The sequence below is a fragment of the Notamacropus eugenii genome, chromosome 3 (genome assembly GCF_028372415.1).
Source record: "Notamacropus eugenii isolate mMacEug1 chromosome 3, mMacEug1.pri_v2, whole genome shotgun sequence".
In the NCBI taxonomy this organism is placed as follows: Eukaryota; Metazoa; Chordata; class Mammalia; order Diprotodontia; family Macropodidae; genus Notamacropus; species Notamacropus eugenii.
Window position 1 is genome coordinate 279,265,133 of NC_092874.1, and position 18,450 is coordinate 279,283,582.

The window sequence follows — 18,450 nt, forward strand, 5'->3', positions numbered from 1 at the left end:
TGTTTGAAAGTCAAATTTTCTTGTCAGCTCTGGTCTTTTCATCAAGAATGCTTGAAAGTCCTCTATTTCATTGAAAGACCATTTTTTCCCCTGAAGTATTATACTCAGTTTTGCTGGTAGGTGATTCTTGGTTTTAGTCCTAGTTCCTTTGACTTCTGGAGTACGATATTCCACTCCCTTCGATCCCTTAGTGTAGAAGCTGCTAGGTCTTGTGTTATCCTGATTGTATTTCCACAGTACTTGAATTGTTTCTCTGTAGCTGCTTGCAATATTTTCTCCTTGACCTGAGAACTCTGAAATTTGGCCACAATATTCCTAGGAGTTTCTCTTTTGGGATCTCTTTCAGGAGGGGATCAGTGGATTCTTCCAATATTTATTTTGCCCTCTGGTTCTAGAATATCAGGGCAGTTTTCCTTGATAATTTCATGAAAGATGATATCTAGACTCTTTTTTTGATCATGGCTTTCAGGTAATCCCATAATTTTTAAATTGTCTCTCCTGGATCTATTTTCCAGGTCAATTGTTTTTCCAATGAGATATTTCACATTATCTTCCATTTTCTTCATTCTTTTGGTTTTGTTTTGTGATTTCTTGGTTTCTCATAAAGTCATTAGCCTCCATCTGTTCCATTCTAATTTTTAAAGGACTATTTTCTTCAGTGAGCTTTTGGACCTCCTTTTCCATTTGGCTAATTCTGCTTTTGAAGGCATTCTTCTCCTCATTGGCTTTTTGAACCTCTTTTGCCAATTGAGTTAGCCTATTTTTCAAGGTGTTATTTTCTTCAGCATTCTTTTGGGTCTCCTTTAGCAAGGTGTTGACCTCCTTTTCATGCTTTTCTTGCATCTCTCTCATTTCTCTTCCCAGTTTTTCCTCCACCTCTCTAACTTGATTTTCAAAATCCTTTTTGAGCTCTTCCATGGTCTGAGCCCACTGAATTTTGGATGTTTGGGATACAGAAGCCTTGACTTTTATGTCTTTCCCTGATGGTAAGCCTTGTTCTTCCTCATCAGAAAGGATGGGAGTAGATATCTGTTCACCAAGAAAGTAACCTTCTATAGTCTTATTTTTTTTCCCTTTTTTTGGGCATTTTCCCAACCAGTTACTTGACTTTTGGGTCCTTTGTCAAGAGTAGTGTATACTCTGGGAATCTGTGAGATCTCAGTTCCTCCAAGGTGGCACAATCAAGCGTGTACTGGTCTGGATGCAGAGAGGGATTTTTATGCCCAGAAACTTAGCAGATACCTCTCCACAGCCACTTGGCCTCCAGTTCCCAAGTCAGCACTGGGGGCTGATTTTCAGATAAGCTGGATGGTCAGGGCTGCCATTCAGTGTGAGACAAAGACCAGCTTGGCCAGAGCCTCCACCCAGGGCAGAGGCAAGACTCAGCTCTTCAATACCCCCAGGGGTTTTTATGCTCCAACAATGGAGGTTTTGTATGGGCTGCTGTGCAGGCTCTGTGGCTGCTGCCTGCTGCTGGAGCTATGGGAAAGCCCTTCTCCCTTCCTGGCCTGCTGATTAAACCCTGTCACTGACCTTTGGTGCCTGTGGGCCGAGGGATCTGAGGCCCCGCTGCTGCAACTGGAGATTCTGCCCCTGAGGGGTCCTCCTCCCAGAGTCTCATTGTGCCGTGCACTTGACCAAGGCTGGGCTGGGCTCTGCGTTTGGCTCCACATCTGAGCAACCAATGTTTCCATGGGCCTTTCAGGTCACCATGGGCTGGAAATCTCCTCCACTCTGTGGTTCTCCACTTCTGCTGCTCCAGAATTTGTTGAGAGTCTCTCTCTACAAGTATTTTATGGGCTGTGGGGAGGACCCTGCATAAGTGTGTCTTTCTAGTCCGCCATCTTGGCTCTGCCCCCAGCAAGTGACATTTTTAAGCAAAGAATAACACATAACAACACTGGTGTTTAAGCTTTGGCCTTGTACGAGTTACACAGTTATTGCCAAGAGCAATGTTATTTGTTACCAAGATAAGGGTTCAGTAGGTGAACAAAAAAGCATTTATTAAGTGCTTATTGTGTACAAAGATCTGTACTAATTGCTGAGGAGTAAGATGGCCCTTGTTCTCTAGGAGTCACATTCTAATGGGGGAGACAACCCATGAGACATTTCAGTTACTAGTCAGATGGAATAGTCACGTGGTCCTTAAGGTGCAGCACCAAAGCTGGTCATGCTTTTTCTTGAATGAAAGGCCCATTCTGTTTGTCTTCTTCAAAGTATCATAGATCTCATTTTGTCCAACTCTTTTATTTTTATTTATGAGCAAACCTGAGGCTCAAGAACATTGAGTAACATGTCCAAGGTCAAATGGATAATTAAGTGTCCAGGCCAGACTTTGTTGTAACCATGTTCAAGGAGCTCACTCACTTTGAGGTCTGGGCACAGAGGACTAGTTCAGTAGTATTTCTACTAGGTCAGTTAGAGCTAACCTGCTGTAGGCAGCTCCTCTTGATTCCTTAATCAACTGAGAGTCTAAATGCTATTAAGCATTTTGAACAGGGATTAGCTATCCTTGGGGCACCAAATGAAGACAGAGTACTTTGACATTTGTGGTAGAAATACAGTCATTTGAAATCTCTGGTCCTATATCTCTAACAACAACTGATACTGGACATTAGTGGGATGAATTGTCTAATATCCAGTACGTGTTTAATGAAGTTAGTGAGTTTCATTTGTATAACATCAGTCTAATATCCATTAATTTCTATATTTATACATATATTAATATCTAACTTATGTTTAGAATAAATTTTTCCCTTTTCATTTTATTCAGTTAATGGTACCAGACTATTTATAACTGTACAGATTTTTTTTCATTTTTCTGGCATGCCATCATTCTATTATATCAGTGACTCAATTTCTATATCCATTTTCCAATCCTTGAGCGTACAAATTGTTGATAGTTTTTTCCCCTAGTAGAAGTAAATATAGTGAGTGAATATAGAACATTTTTATTTTTTTCAATGTTCATATTTTGTTTAATGTAACACTTAGTTGTTGAACATGAGCATTTGCTAGATACAGATTTTTGAGGTGATTAAATGTGCTACTTAATACATTTGTAAAAAATCTGATATATTCACCTAGGTATTTAAAAAAAGCTCTTACAAAAATAGCAACTATTTACAAAGATAAATAACCAAATAAGCAAAATTAGTGGAGGAGAATCTTAACAAAACTTATCATTTTAATAGGATAGGATCAAACAAAGTGTCAGAAACCAAACATCCAAGAAATACATTTTCTTGTCCAAGAAATACATTTTCTCTTCGATCTTCCCCAAGTCTGACTGAGGTTATGATGCTCTGAGCTTTGTTTGCTTTTTGAGATATAGTTGCAGTTGAGCTGTATGCTGGTCTGGTTCTCCTAATCTCATTTTATCATCGTTAAATAGAAATCTTTCCCTGTTTCTTTGTATTTATGTCTCTCATTTTTGTCCCATCATATTATTCTATTTTATCAATGCATTCCATCATTTATGCAGTATCCTCCAGTCATTCAACATGTGTTTTGAATTATTTTCCCCTGTCACAAATAAGCATTAGTGAGCATTTCCATACAGCTATGAGTAGTTTGGGATTGATATTAATTACTAAGTGCCAAGCACTGTGCTGAGTCTTGAGGATCCAAATGAAAAAACAAGAAGGCCCTTATCCTCAAGAGGATTATATTCTAACAGAAAACAACACAGATGGAGGATTCATAGTCAGGAAAAGAGGGTTTGGACTGGGGAGTCTCAGAGATAGATGATGAATGGATCCAAGGGGGAATTGATTGACCTACCCTTTATGGATTTGATTACCATTCCAAGAGCCCGAGGTCAGGACAGCAAGAAGACATTTGTGAAGCTTACTCGAGTGGTTGGGACTGGCCTAAATTTGATGAACTGTCACTGGTCCAGGCAGTATTGCCCCAGGGTGGTACCCAGATGTTCCTTGGGGAGAATACAAGTATGGCAGGAAAGTGAAGCATAGTCTGAGTGAGGGGGACTGGGCTGTATATGGACTAATAGTAGGTTTTCTTTATGATATTTGGAGGGTAAAGGCTTATTAAAGGAGTTATGTGGTCAAAAGAGACCTTCAGTTTTGTAATTGATTTTATATTCATATGTTACTTGCCAAAGTGCCTGCACATAGTAAGTGCTCAAGAAATATTGACTGATTGATATTTGCATCATTTCCATCGTCAATGTTTCAGAGTACCTGTTCCCCTACAATTCCACCCCATTAAGATTGTCTTATTTTTTTCTTATCTTCGCTATTCTAGTGGTCATATGGTAATATCTTTTGGTTGTCTTAATTTTCATTTTTCCGAGTACAAGGAAATTTGATTATCTTTAAGTGTTTTTTTCTTGGAAAAGTGCTTATTTGTATCCTTTGACCATTGCTTCATTGAGAGGTTGTGTGTATATCTTACAACTTATCTATCACACTTTAATAAATTCTGGGTTTTAGACATTGGTATGAGACATAGTTAAATATATATGATATAAATCTATGTATATATTGTAAATATAGAGATATATACTGGAAATATTTTCCCCATATCTATTTCTTTTATTTACATTTAGCTATATTATTTTTTGTTGTTGCAGACAATTCTTTTATCTGAATATAATAAAACCTAATGATTTTGTTTCTAGTAATTTATTCAACTCACTTGATTTTAAAATGTTCCTTTTCTCTAAGGCAATGGTTTTTGTTAATTTTTCTTCTGGTTTTTATTAAAAAGTTTAGTCCATTTTCATTTAGCTTTTCACAGTGACTAGACCAGTTTCCATCTCTACCAACAGTCCATAAATAAATATGTTTTCTCTCCAACATTTATCATTTTCCTCTTTTGTTCATCTTTGATGATTGGATAGGTATGAAGAAATTGTTATGTATTAAGTGTTTTACAGATGCTATCTTATCTGATCTTCACAATAGCCTGGAAGATAGGTGCTAGTTATGTTATTATTTCTGTCAACTCAAACTTAACAAAGCCACTTGGGAAAAAAAAAGTCCCTTTATCTCATTTGTCTATGTAGGCATCTTTAACTTCATCTTCTCATTGTTCAAAGATGAGAGTTTTGATTGGGTCTTGCCTCAATCTCATTCCCTTTCCTACCTTACTTCTTCTCTTCCTCCTCCTTCAACACCCCTAAAGGGCTTTTGTTTTTTCTCCCATTTCTGTTATAATTCTGAGAATTCTTGTTAGCATTGGTTTATTTGAGAAGTCTGAATTGTTTTCAATACTTACCTTTTTGAATGGGAGGCTCGAGTCTTACTGCATCTTGTGGAAGACTTGAGGTGTCCATATCTTTCTCCAAAGTCATAAAAGTTGAGTTGCTTTTGGGGTCCAGAGGTTTTTCTGGGTAGATAATTCTGACTTTGTGGCCTTGGCTTCTTTATCTTGTATAAATTATATTTTAGATTTTCTTATTGTCCCCTGTCCTTGTTGAGTTCTCTATGATCCTGATTTGTTTGTAATGATATATATATATATATATATATATGTATGTATGTATGTGTGTGCGCGTGTGTGTGTATGTGTGTGTATATATATACATATATATATAACATATAATATAAAGGTAACTTTTTTTTTATAGGAAGACTGAATTTTTTTCTTCCTTATTTTAATGTTGGAAGTTGATTATAATGTGTCTAAGAATGTTGAACCTTGGGTTCTTTCTTGTTGAGAATTCCAAATTCTTTCCATTTGTACTTTTGAAATTGTTTTTGCTAGTTTTGGGAAGTTTCCATTGCTTTTCCAGAATATTGTATTAGAATGATTGTATTTTCCTAAAATTTCTGAGATGTCAGCATTTCTGAAATTGCCACATTGTGATCTATCCTTTGGATCCATCACTTAATTCTGTATGTTTTCCACCTGACCAGATCAGTGATTTTTCTGCAATTTTTATTTCCTCCAGACATTCCATGGTTGGCCATAATTGTCTTTTCTGCTTTACCAAGTGTTGTTAGTTGATTTGATTGATTATTTCAGATTTTCTATTAAATTCTCCATAGCAGTAATTTTTTTTATTATTTCGTACTGATTTTTAAAAACATCTTTTAATTTTTGCTGACTTCCCATAATTAAAAATTTTTTTCCAGTCATCCATTTTAAAATTTGACTTCATAATTGTTTGTATTAGTGTTAATGCTTGAAAATTTCATTAATTGTCATTTAGCCTTTTGAGGATATGTCTCTAGATATCTTGCATTTCCATCTATGTGGAATCTGGCATTATAGCTGTTGCTGTTGCTTTATAGAATTTTTGTGGTATTTATAGTATCTAGTGCTTTGGCTCCAAGGAAATGGCCAAGTAGTTTAATTACCATCAAGCCAGAATAAGAATTTTTGTATGCATTTTGCACAAAATATTAATATTTTTCTCTCATCTGGTATTTATATAATTTTTTAAAAAAAATTCTTGCTTCTTTCTTCTTCCAGATTTAAAAGAGCTGACGTTAGAAAAATAGCTTTAAAAGTCCTGATAGACCTCTTGTCCCCAAGAGCAGTTCGCTATATGAAAAGAAAAAGATTGCACCAATTATTTATTGAGGAGTTACCCTGGAGAGCTCAGATGAATGTGCATTTGGCATATGCTCATTTCAGCTTATTCAAAATCAAACTCGCAGAGCGTAAGAAGGCCAAAGTTTGCAGTTCACAAAATACTATGAGGTATGGAGTATTTTACATGTAAAATGACTTATTATCCACATTGATGTGGTTTGTGTGTATTTTGGGTGCTATGGTAAAACAGCAACCACCAGCACAGCAACAAGACTCCTTGGCTTCCAAACAATGAATGAATTCCTTCATATTTCCCTACCTGACCATGACCTTCATGTCCTATTCTCTCTATTTGAACCATCTTGAAAGACATTTTAGATCTAAGATCCCATGTGCTCAAGACCTTCTTCTAATGTGAAATTTTGGTGTTTTTCAGTTGTGTCTGACTCTTTGTGACCCCATGGACCACAGAACACCAGGCCCTTCTGTCTTCCACTATCCCCCAAAGTCTGTCCATGCTCATGTTCATTGCTTCCATGCCACCATCTATCCATCTCATCCTCTGCCATCTCACTTTCCTTTTGCCTTCAGTCTTTCCCAACATCTGGGTCTTCCCAATGAGTAGTATCTTCTCATTCTTTGGCTAAAGTATTTAAGCTTCAGCTGCAGTATTTGACCTTCCAGTGAACAACTTGAATTGATTTCTTTAAATATTCACTGATTTAATTTCCTTGCTGCCTAAGGGCTTCTCAAAAGTTTTCTCCAGCACCACAATTTGAAAGCATCAGTTGTGGCATGTTCAGCTTTCCTTATAGTCCAATTCTCACAACCATACATTGCTACTGGAAAAACCATAGCTTTGACTACGGGGACCTTTGTCAGTCAAGTAATGTCTCTGTTTTTTAGTTTACTGTCCAGATTTGTCACATAACTTTTCTTCCAAGGAGCAAGCATCTTTTAATTTCATGGCTGCAGTCACCATTCACAGTGATCTTTGAGCCTAAGAATATAAAATCTGATACTGCTTCCATTTCTTCTCCTTCTGTTTGCCAGGAAGTGATGAGCCTAGTTGCCAAGATCTTTATTTTTAATTTTAAGCTTCAGACCAACTTTTACACCCTCTACTTTCATCCTTATCAAGAGACTTTTTAATTCTTTTTCCCTTTCTGCCTTCACATAGGTGGTATCTGCATATTTGAGACTGTTGATACTTTTCCTGGCAGTCTTAATTCCAGCCTTTGGTTCATCCAGAATTTCACATGATATACTCTGCATATAAGTTAAATAAATAAGGTGACAATATAGAACCTTGTCATACTCCTTTCCAAATCTTAAACCAATAAGTTGTTCATGTTCAGTTCCAACTGTTGCTTCTTGATCTTCATACAGGTTCCTCAGGAGGCAAGTAAGATGATCTCATCTTCCCATCCCTTTGAGGGCTTGCCACAATTTGCCACTTGATCCACACAGTCAAAGACTTTAGTGTAGTTAATGAAGCAGAAGTAGATGTTTTTCTGGAATTCCCTGGCTTTCTCTATAATCAAGTGAATGTTGGCAATTTGATCTCTAGTTCCTCTGCCTCTTTGAAAACCAGCCTGCACTTCTGTTAATTCTTAGTTCACATTTTTCTGAAACCTAGCTTGCAGAATGTTAAGCATAACCTTTCTGGAGTGTAAAGTAGTGCAACTGTTCATAATCTGAACATTGTTTGGCAATCTGAACATTGTTTGGCATTGCTCTTCTTTAGGATTGGGACATAAATTGGTCTTTTCTAATACATTAGCCATTGTTCAGTTTTCTAAGTTTGCCAACATATTAAGTATAGCACTTTCACAGCATCATCTTTTTTTCCCCCCAAAAACTTGAAAATTCATTTATTTATTTACTTTTTAATGTAATTTAATTATTATTATTTTTTAATGTTTTACAATCACTGCCATAAAATTAAGATTTTATCCCCCCCACATCTACTCCCCACTACCCCCCTCCCTTCCCACGACAGCATACAATTCTGTATAGGTTCTACATATACTTTCCTATTGAGTACATTTTCACTATAGTCATGCTATGTAGTCGAACTAAAATAAATGGAAGAAATCATATAACAAATCAAAACATGACACACAAACACACACACACAGACACACAAACATGATCTCTACATTCTGCGAATGACTTCCATATTTCTTTCTCTGAGTGTGGAAGGCATTTTGCCTTAGAAAACCACCACTGGGATTTTTTTTTTTAATAAGTTCTTGCATTATTACAAAATTCCAAGTCTACCAGAAAAAAGTCTCGCACACTGTGGTCGTTGCTCACAGCATCATCTTTTAGGATTTTAAATAGCTCATTTGGATTTCTGTTTCCTCCACTAGTCTTATTAGTAGCAAGACTTCCTAAGGCCCACTTGACTTCACTCTCCTAGATATCTGGCTCTAGATCAGTAGCTACACCATCATGGTTGGTGATGTTAAGATTTTTCTTGTATAGCTCTTCTATATATTCTCGCCATGTCTTCTTAATCTCTTCTATTTCTGTTGAGTCTTTACTGTTTTTATCTTTTATCATGCCAGTTTTTGCATGAAACATTTCCTTGGTAGCTCTTACTTTCTTGAGGAGATTACTTGTCTTTCCCCTTCCATTATTTTCTCCCTATTTCTTTGCATTGTTCATTTAAGGAAACCTGCTTATCTACCCTTGCTATTCTCTGGAATTCTGCACTCAGTTGGGTACATCTTTCCCTTTCTCCTTTCCCTTTTGCTTTCCTTCTTTCCTCAGCTTTTTGTAAAGTCTTGTCATTTAGCCATTTTGCTTTCTTGCTTTCTTTTTCTTTGGAGTGTTTTCTTCATTTCTTCTTCCTGTACAATATTGCAAACCTCTGTCCATAGTTCTTCAGGCATTCCCTCTATGAGATCTAACCCCTTTAAGTCTATTCACCATTTCTACTTCATATTCGTGAGGGATGTTATTTAGGTCATACCTATATGGTCTGATGGTTTTTTCCCAATTTCTTCAATTTAGATATGTATCTTGCAATAAGAAACTCATGATCTGAGCCACAATCAGCTCCAGGTCTTGTTTTAACTGACTATATAGAGCTGCTCCACCTTGGTCTGCTAAATATATAATCAATCTAATTTTGACATTGGCCATCTGGTAAAGTCCATGTGTAGAGTTACCTTTTGGGTTGTTGAAAGAGCGTTTGCTATGACCAACTAGCCATCTTGACAAAATTCCATTAGTCTCTACTCTGCATCATTTTGTACTCCAAGGCCTAACTCCCTGTTGTTCTAGTTATCTTTTGATTTCCCACTTTAACATTCCAATCTCTTATGATGAATACATCTTTTTTTAATGTCATTTCTAGAAGATGTAAATCTTCACAGAATGGATTAACTTTGCCATCTTCAGTGGGTTGGATTTGTATTGTGATGTTGACTGGTTTGCCTTGAATTCAAACAGACACCATTTAGTCACTTTTGAAATCATGCCCCAATACTGCTTTTCTCACCATTTTATTGCCTATGTGGGCTGCTTTATTTCTTCTAAGGGATTCTTATCTACAGTAGTATCTGTAGTGACCACCTGAATTAAATTCATCCATTCCTGTCCATTTAAGTTCACTGACACCCAAGATATCAACGTTTACTCTTAAAATCTCCAGTTTGACCATATCTAGTTTACCTTGGTTAAAGATCTTACACTCTAGATTCCTATCTAATACTGATCTTTACAGCATATGACTTTCCTTTTGTCACCAGATAGATCCATGACTGAACTTCCTTTCAGCTTTAGTCCAACTGCTTCACTGGTACTGGGGCTTCTTGTAACTTGTTCTGCTTTTCCCAGTGGTGTGATGGACACTTTCCATCCTGAGAGTCTCATCTTCCAATGTCATCTCTTTTATCATTTTAATACTGTTTGTGCAGTTTTCTTGGCAGAAATACTGGAATGGCTTGCCATTTCCTTCTCCAGTTGATCACCTTTTGTCAGAATTCTTCACTTTAAGCTAAATGTCTTTGGTAATCCTGCATGGCATGACTCATGGTTTCACTGAGCTACACAGGTCCCTCTGCCATGAAAAGACAGTGATCCAGAAGGGACTGGGGTGAAATAAAAACCCTTAATTACTAGATAAGAACAACAGGACCATTGCAAGAGGGCAACTGTTTTGTAGATCACTCTCCCTCAGGTTTGCAATTACATTTGGTGATTAACCAAACTCATTGCTGCTGTCTTGACACTCATGGACATTTTTGAAATGAAGGAGACTCATCTTTGACAAGATTTCATTGCATTTGGCTTCCACTGACTTTGAATATTATTCTCTTATTTCTCCAGCTTCCGAAGTTTAGATCCTGACACGTTCTCATTCTACAATTCTGGGACGTTGTTAGTGGAGGAACAGGTTAATGAGGAAAATTACAAAGCAATGCTTGAATTCCTGCTTTCAACCAAAGCAAGAAAGACCAACTACTTAGGTAGATAAAATGAAAATATTATTTAGGATTGCCCGAAGTTTCTGTATTTAATTAAGCCTCATTTATCACCTAATGGTTTGATGTTAGTATGATGGTCTGAGATGAGTGTGACGTTGGGAGGATTACATACTGCAGAAGACCCTAGACAGTTCTGAATTAGAACTGGCAGCAAGGTGGTGGGGTCTGGAATGGGAATTTGATCCTAGATATATGTCCACTTTAACAAGGGCAGTATGGATTGGGACAAGCATCATGAGTAAAACAATGAAGGAAGGCAGTGGGAATACGAGAACCAGGAAGAACAGGGGTGGGTATGGATGCCGGGAAGATCCCTGTTGGATCCATCTGAGCAGGCCCAGTTCTCATCAGATTATGTAACTGAGCCACAAGGACACAACTGACTAGTTTGGGTCAGGTCATTAGACCTTCAGAATTGCCCCTGGGTTCTGCTAAGATACAGAGCCAGCTCTGGTTTGGGAACTCAGACTGGAGTGGGGAGGCTTTAGCTCAGCTTGGTGCCAGTGCTGGAGAGGATGGCAGATCATGAATTCCTGGGGTACTTTAAGCCTTTTGTGTCTGTGCATTACCAGCAAGCCCATCCTCTGGGAAAACAGCTAAGAGCTGTGTGTGCCATGCTCCTCCTGGTATCCAAACCCTGATGGCTAAGTAGCTTGGAATTTTGACTCAGGAAACACTCCAAAGGCCATTATGGACTGGGATGACTCAGAATCCCCAGGGCTGAGAAAGCTGGCTCCTCTTCTAGGTCCTTCTCAGCTATCCCTTCTCCTTTCTGGGGTGCTGGGGTGTTAGAGATTGGGGGCCCATAAGTGCAGGAACCACAGAATTCTTGAGCTCAGAAATGACTGCTCAGTCCTTGTGTTGGAAATAGCATCTCATATAGGATATGTTATATAGCATCATATACAGTATATATGATAGTTACTACATGAGCCTGTTGGTGTAACTGTCTCTGTATTTTTGGTGTTTTCTTTGGTGTTTTCTTTAAATTTGAGAGTGAAAGTTTAAAAATTATTTTTAATTTTTATTTATACCCTGTGCTTTTTTGCTATAGTCATGTCACAATATGTATTCCCACTTTTTTAAGTTGGATTTTTTTTCAATTAAACATTGGGGTATCCACTTTCATTTTTTTCTATTGTGTTTTCACAGATGCCAAGCCCATTTACAAATGTCTGGTTTCTCCATATGGGCCATAATACATAGAGCTCTGATTGCCTTAAAATTTCAGCCTCTCTTTCAAAGCTTTGATGAAAACTGAAACCAGCTAGATCTTGTTAATGAGCCTGGTTATCTAATACCCAGCTCAGAGACCAGGCTAATACCTCAGGGAAATCTTCTCTGTGCTTAGACACAGAGAGGGGCTTAGAGTGCCCCTCCTTGGGGTATGAAGTGAGACTGGAATTCTTGCCAGACTTTACTCCTTGTCCCTAAAATATGGCATATGCCTTCAGCCCCTGTATCTCTGTTCATGCTGCTTTTTGCTGTCTGGAGAGAATGCACTTTGCCATCTATTCAACCTATACAAATTACATCCATTTTTCAATGCCCAGCTCAAGTCATCACTGGAATATTTTCTCTGATTGCCTTAACACAGTTATCTCTCTTTCCCCCCCAACTCCTATAGCATTTTTTATTTGTATTGCTTATTTAAACCCTGCCCAGTCATCACTTTATGAAAATGTGTATGGTTGCCTCATAGTGTGTGCCCACATAAGGTAGATGTGTCCACTTGAATGTGGTTAATGAGTGACAGGGATGGATTTCTAGAATCTGAGACCTGACCCACTTCTATTCAGGGAACAGAACCACACAAAAGATAAATAGTGACTAGCAGAATAAAACCATTTATCCAAGCAAAATAGCAAATGGAAATTATGCAGATTAGAATATGTACAAGAATATATGTGTGAATAAGCCCTTTAGTTGAGAGCAAGATGAGAGCTCACATTGGAACAGAGAGGGGCTGAATCTCCCCCAAAGGAAAGTCTTCACAGACTCAAGAAGCAAGCTAGAAATCAGACACAGGTTATGTAGGCAGCTTAACGGATATGTTTATAGCTTCTAAAGTATCTTTTTGGTGAAGTATCCTCTGCCCCCGTGTACCTGTGTGTGTGTTGGGGGAGACGGGGGGGAATTATATGGCTAGTGTCCTGTCAGCATGCTCTCTACCATTCAGGAGTCATGCTACAAACTCAGTAGTGTACAAAGTGACCCAGCCTCATCTGAAAGCCTGGTTAGTCAATGTAAACTTAACCTTTCTAGCACACATTTACTGAGTTTTAGACTCCTGAGGTCTTTTATGCCCCCAAATATCCCTAGCCCAAGTGAAATCCTTTACAAATACTTGTTGGCTAAACCTAGAAGGTACTAAACATTGTTCCATGGGGATTTCTGATGCTTCTTTGTGGGTCTATTGGTCTGTAACTTTCTGGGCACTTCCATCAGCTGCAAAACCCATCACTATTACCTGCATCATTTGTTGTCTCCTTGAAATGTACCTAAGGCTGATTGACACAATGAATCTAGAAGAGATACAGAAGGAAAGTTTCCTCCCCTTTAATCTTTCAGATGACCTGTTGTCCAGTGACTGGGGGCAATTAGTGTCCTCTAGATTTTAATCTCAGGAGAAGAATCCAAAAATCTATTTTTAATGATGTTTTCATTCATTTCTCTGATAAATTGTAAAATATTTGTGGCCAGGGACCCTCTCTTGGGTATCTTTGTGACTCACACGCTGCATATCACAGACTTTCACATAACAGGTACTCAATAAAACAATTGCTGAATGAATGAACACATTAAAAAATGGAACTGAGATTGAATGAGCTGGAAGGTTTTGAAAAAAAAACCCCACTATTGTATTATGGTTTACTACACCATTTTTTGCTTTAATTCATTATATTGTAGCGTTGAATCTGAATGTTTTGGGGAACATAATCAGCCCTTTAATACTGATTCTTTTATTTTATCCATAGATTTTGATGACTTTTCCTTTAGCAGCTCCAAAGTGAGTGAAATAGAAAGCCCCAAGATTTTGGTCTCAACTGAAGGAGACACTGCTGTTAGAGATCGAACAGGAAATCTTGGAATCTTGGACCATTTTATCAGGACCTTTATGCATTGCAAAAGAGCAGTGGTAATGTAGCAAACCTCCAAATCTCATTTACTAATTTATTAAGCATTTTCTTTGAAAAGAACATTGAAATAAGGATGGAACAAGTGGTACTCAGCTTGTTCACAGCTTTTTTCATGATTTTGGAAATCTTTCATCCCTTCTACCCAAATATGGCCATAATGTTGGATCTGAATTCAAGAAGATTTAGGTTCCTTCCCCAGACACCTAGTAGATAGATGTGTGACCTCAGGTCCTGGCTAAGTCATTTCACCATGGCATTGTGATAGCCAATCAACAAACATGTAGGACACTGGACTTGAAATCATGAAAACTTAGATTCAAATCCTACTTCAGACTCTTAATAGTTCTTTGTGGGTAAATCACTTAACTTCTCTGTTCTTTAATTTCTTTGTCTTTAAAATGATAGGATTGGACTTGGAGGCTAAGTTGCCTTTAAGCTCCAGATCAATAATCCTGTGACATCTCTCAGTCTCAGTTTCCTCACCTGTAAAATGAGGTGATTGGATTCTGAGATCCAGCCCTAGATCTGCATTCTTACCACCAGATTTGAACTGTGTTGCCCAAATAGGTGTAGAAACACCCCCCGCCATTATGCAAACACAAGATATCTGGAGGAAAGCAATCTCTTTTTTGGTTGTCTACTAGAAATCACGTAGGTCTGGGATTTTGTTTCTGGCTATGAAATATTTTGGGACACTTAACAGGAGTCCTGCTTTTGTTGGACTCCATGACATCGTGGAGATGATCCTCAAAAACTCTGTCAGTAGAAATCTTTCCCTATCAGATCTGACCAGGCAAGGAAAAATTTCAGTATATGCCTGATGACAAATTAAGACTACTCTCAGTGAACTAGCTTATTCAAGTGTGGAGAGGCTTATGATCATTGGGCTGGCCACTGGGTCATGAAGTCATGGGCCATGGCAATGAGTAAGATCAACAGAATGGCATAGGGTACCTTGCGGACCTCTTCTGTAGCGATGATGACAGAGCAGTGGGAGAAAGGAGAGAGCCCAGAGTTTCTAGACCTCCTTCAGACATGAACTTCACCTCTTGCTCCTTTAAATGCTCCTCTAAATTGATATGCTGGATGAATGGAACCATTTCAGTGTTGACATTCTTGCCATAACTGAAAATATATGTGGACTATTTATTTATTAGTGCATCTGGCACACGCTGGTTCTTGACTCTGGGCAAGTGCTAGGGCCTAGGGAGTTATGCAGGTCCAAATGAAGCAGTTCCCTCCATCAAGGCCTTTCCATTTTATGGGAGGTACAGCATGCTTATAGGAAAGTTAATCCATAGAAGTATGAAGAGGGAGTGAGCACAAATACCTGAGGTCTATGAAACTTCAGAGAGCAGAGGGCACTCAAACTGAGCCTTGAAAGAAGATGAGGGTTTTTTGGAGAGAGAGAGGAAAAGGGAGTGCATGGAGGATGGTTTAGGTCTGGGATGGGGAACCTGCAGCTTTGAGGCCACATACAGCCCTTTAAGTCCTGAAGTGCAGTCCTTTGACCAAATCCAAACTTCACCGAAGATGTCAAAGGGCTGCACTTGAGGACTTAGAGGGCCCCATGTGGCCTCAAGGCTTCAGGTTCTCCTGGTTTAGGCATATTTAAGAGCTGGAAGGTCAATTTTGGAGAACAGCTTATTAATATTAATGAGTGATGGAGAGGTGGGAGGTCTAAGGTAGGATCACTCCCACCTTTGTGAAGCTATGAAAATGTCCTAATAAGAGCTAATGTAGATAGCACTTTAAGGTTTACAAAATACTTTATACACTTATCCCATTTGATCTCTCAACAACCAACTTATTCCCAGTTCTAGAGATGAGAAAGTTGAGGCTCAAATGAGGTGAAATGATTTGTCCAGGATCCTACCAGGAATAAAGGGTAGGAGTCAAACCTAGCATTCTCTGGACTCATAGTGTTCTTTTTTCTGGGTCATGTGGCCTCTCTGTATATCTTGGAAGTTAAGTGAGTTACTAAACCAAGAAATCAGGTTCTTTGAGGGGTCAGAGTCCCTGTGAGTCAGTGATGGTGTGGGAAGGGAGTGATTCTATATTAAATGAGGCAGGATTTGAACTTGGGTCCTTCTGACTCCCTCCAGACCCAGCCCTCTATATGCCTCAGAGGAGAGGAGGTTGTGGAATGAGTATGGCAGGGGCAGAGGCAGGGTCTGTCTGTGCTACAGAATCATAGAATCTGAAGGTTAGGAGGGACTTCCCAATGGCCATCTCTCTATCATGCATCCTTCTTCCCTTTCACCTCATAGAACTCCTCTTTTCCTTCAAGATTTGACTCGAATACTATCTTCCGAAGAAACATTTACTGATTCCTCATCCTCATCCCAAATGCCAAGGCCTTCCCTTCCTGACCACAGTATGTTGAATTTTGTGTCTGTTCTCCTTATAATTGTTCTGTACGGACTTGTCTGTCTGCGTTGTCTTCCCCATTTGAAGAGAAGCTCTTTGCAAGTAGGGAAGGAGCTATTTCTTTTTTTTTTTTTTATTTTGTAATGTTTAACAATCACTGCCATACAATTGTGATTTTATCCCCCCCACCTACTCCCCACTTCCCCCCTCCTTCCCCACGACTGCATACAATTCTGTATAGATTCTACATATACTTTCCTATTGAGTATATTTTCACTATAGTCATGCTATGTAGTCAGACTAAGATAAATGAAAGAAATCGTATAACAAATCAGAACATGATACACAAACACATACACATACACAAACATGATCTGCTACAATATGTGAGTGACTTCCATATTTCTCTCTCTGAGTGTGGCAGGCATTTTGCCTTGAGATCCTCCACTGGGATTTTTTTTTTGGTAAGAAGTTCTTGTGTTATTACAAAAATCTAAGTCTACCAGAAAAAACTCTCACACACTGTGGTTGTTGCTGTGCATAAAGTTCTCCTGGTTCTGCTGAAGGAGCTATTTCTGTACTTGTATCCTCAATGCCTGGCCAGGAGAGGGCACATAGGAAGTGTCCAACAAATACTTGGTGATTAAATGACCTTAAAAATCATCTAGTCCACCTTCTTCCTGAAAAAGGATCCTCATTACACTCTACCTAACAAGTGGTCACCCTGCCTCTGCTGGGAGACTGAACTCACAATGGCATAAAACATTTGGCCTGAAAAAGAATTTGGCTTCTTTATGAACAAGGGAGGAAACCAGGTGGCCTGCCTATTGTCCAGACTATGATTGGCAGTTGGATGGACACCCTTGAGAGCTCATTCAGTGTCTAGGGTAGACACTGCAAACAAACAAAAAGATGAGCTAAAAACTTAACAGAAGGTAGAAGAGAGCACTCTGTTGCATGTGAAAACGGTGATGCTGTGTAGCTACCAGTCAGGCCACACTATTGTCTGCATAGAATTGAAGTTGAAGACCACCCAGTGGGTAGTGGAAAAGTGTACAGTGGGTGTGTGAGCAGGCCGAAACTTGGTGCTGAAGAAGAATTAGAGAAGGAGTGTGAAAGATGTCATCAGAGCAGTGTCTGACAGGAGAAGAAATAAGGGGAGAATTGCTCACATCCCAAGAAGTAGGCTGAGGTGGTTGCAATCTGCATTGATAAGATCACATCCACTTGAATGTGGTGTCACAGGGAATTCATTTCCTTCTGATGCAACCCTTTCCCTTTATGGAGAGCTCTAGTTATTAGGAAGTGTTTCCTTTTATAAAGCCAGAATCTAGTTGTCTAATAATTCTTTACCATTCCTGGTTCTGACCTTCAGAGCTAAGAAGAACAACTGAAATCTCTCTTCCATGTGGTGGTGCTTATAGACAGGTAGTACAGTCTCCTGAGCCTCCTCTTTTTTTGGGCAAACATCTTTAGTTCCATCAGGTGTTCATGATATGACATGGTCTTCAACCCTCTTCTCCTTCTTACTCTTACTTGCTTCAGTGAATCTGAAGAATCAATTAGAAAAACTAACTCTGACCTGGGCAATTAACTATCTCTCTGTGCCTTTGGTTTGTCAGCTGAAAGATTGGACTAAGTGATCTGTAAGGTCCTTTCTACATTTTATGATCAGTAATTTTATATAAGGCATTTACTGTGTGACTTGGCTGCATCCCTTTCCATTCTCTTCAAGAGTAGCTTTTTCTTATGGAGAAATAGCTTTAAAGTTGTAGAAGACTTTCTGTTGAACTCTGGTCTGCCTGGAGAATAAAAAGAAAACAAAAGATCCTCAGTATCTCATTACCCCAAACTATGTCAACATAACTTTTCTTGAAATTAACTTTTGCCCATGAGATGACCATTTATTAAGATGTCCCGTGTGGCATATGCAGAAT

General features: G+C 38.6%; 1 protein-coding gene across 3 annotated transcripts in view; it reads left to right on the forward strand.

Moving 5' to 3' along the window:
- The window catches only part of CFAP54 (cilia and flagella associated protein 54), a 313,535-nt gene that overhangs the window by 122,693 nt on the left and 172,392 nt on the right, over positions 1-18,450 (forward strand). For all 3 annotated transcript variants that reach the window (XM_072655644.1, XM_072655643.1, XM_072655642.1), the window contains exons 33-35: positions 6,442-6,672; positions 10,846-10,985; positions 13,982-14,142. In XM_072655644.1, coding sequence (XP_072511745.1) covers positions 6,442-6,672; positions 10,846-10,985; positions 13,982-14,142 — 532 coding nt within the window. The remainder of the gene's footprint in view (positions 1-6,441; positions 6,673-10,845; positions 10,986-13,981; positions 14,143-18,450) is intronic.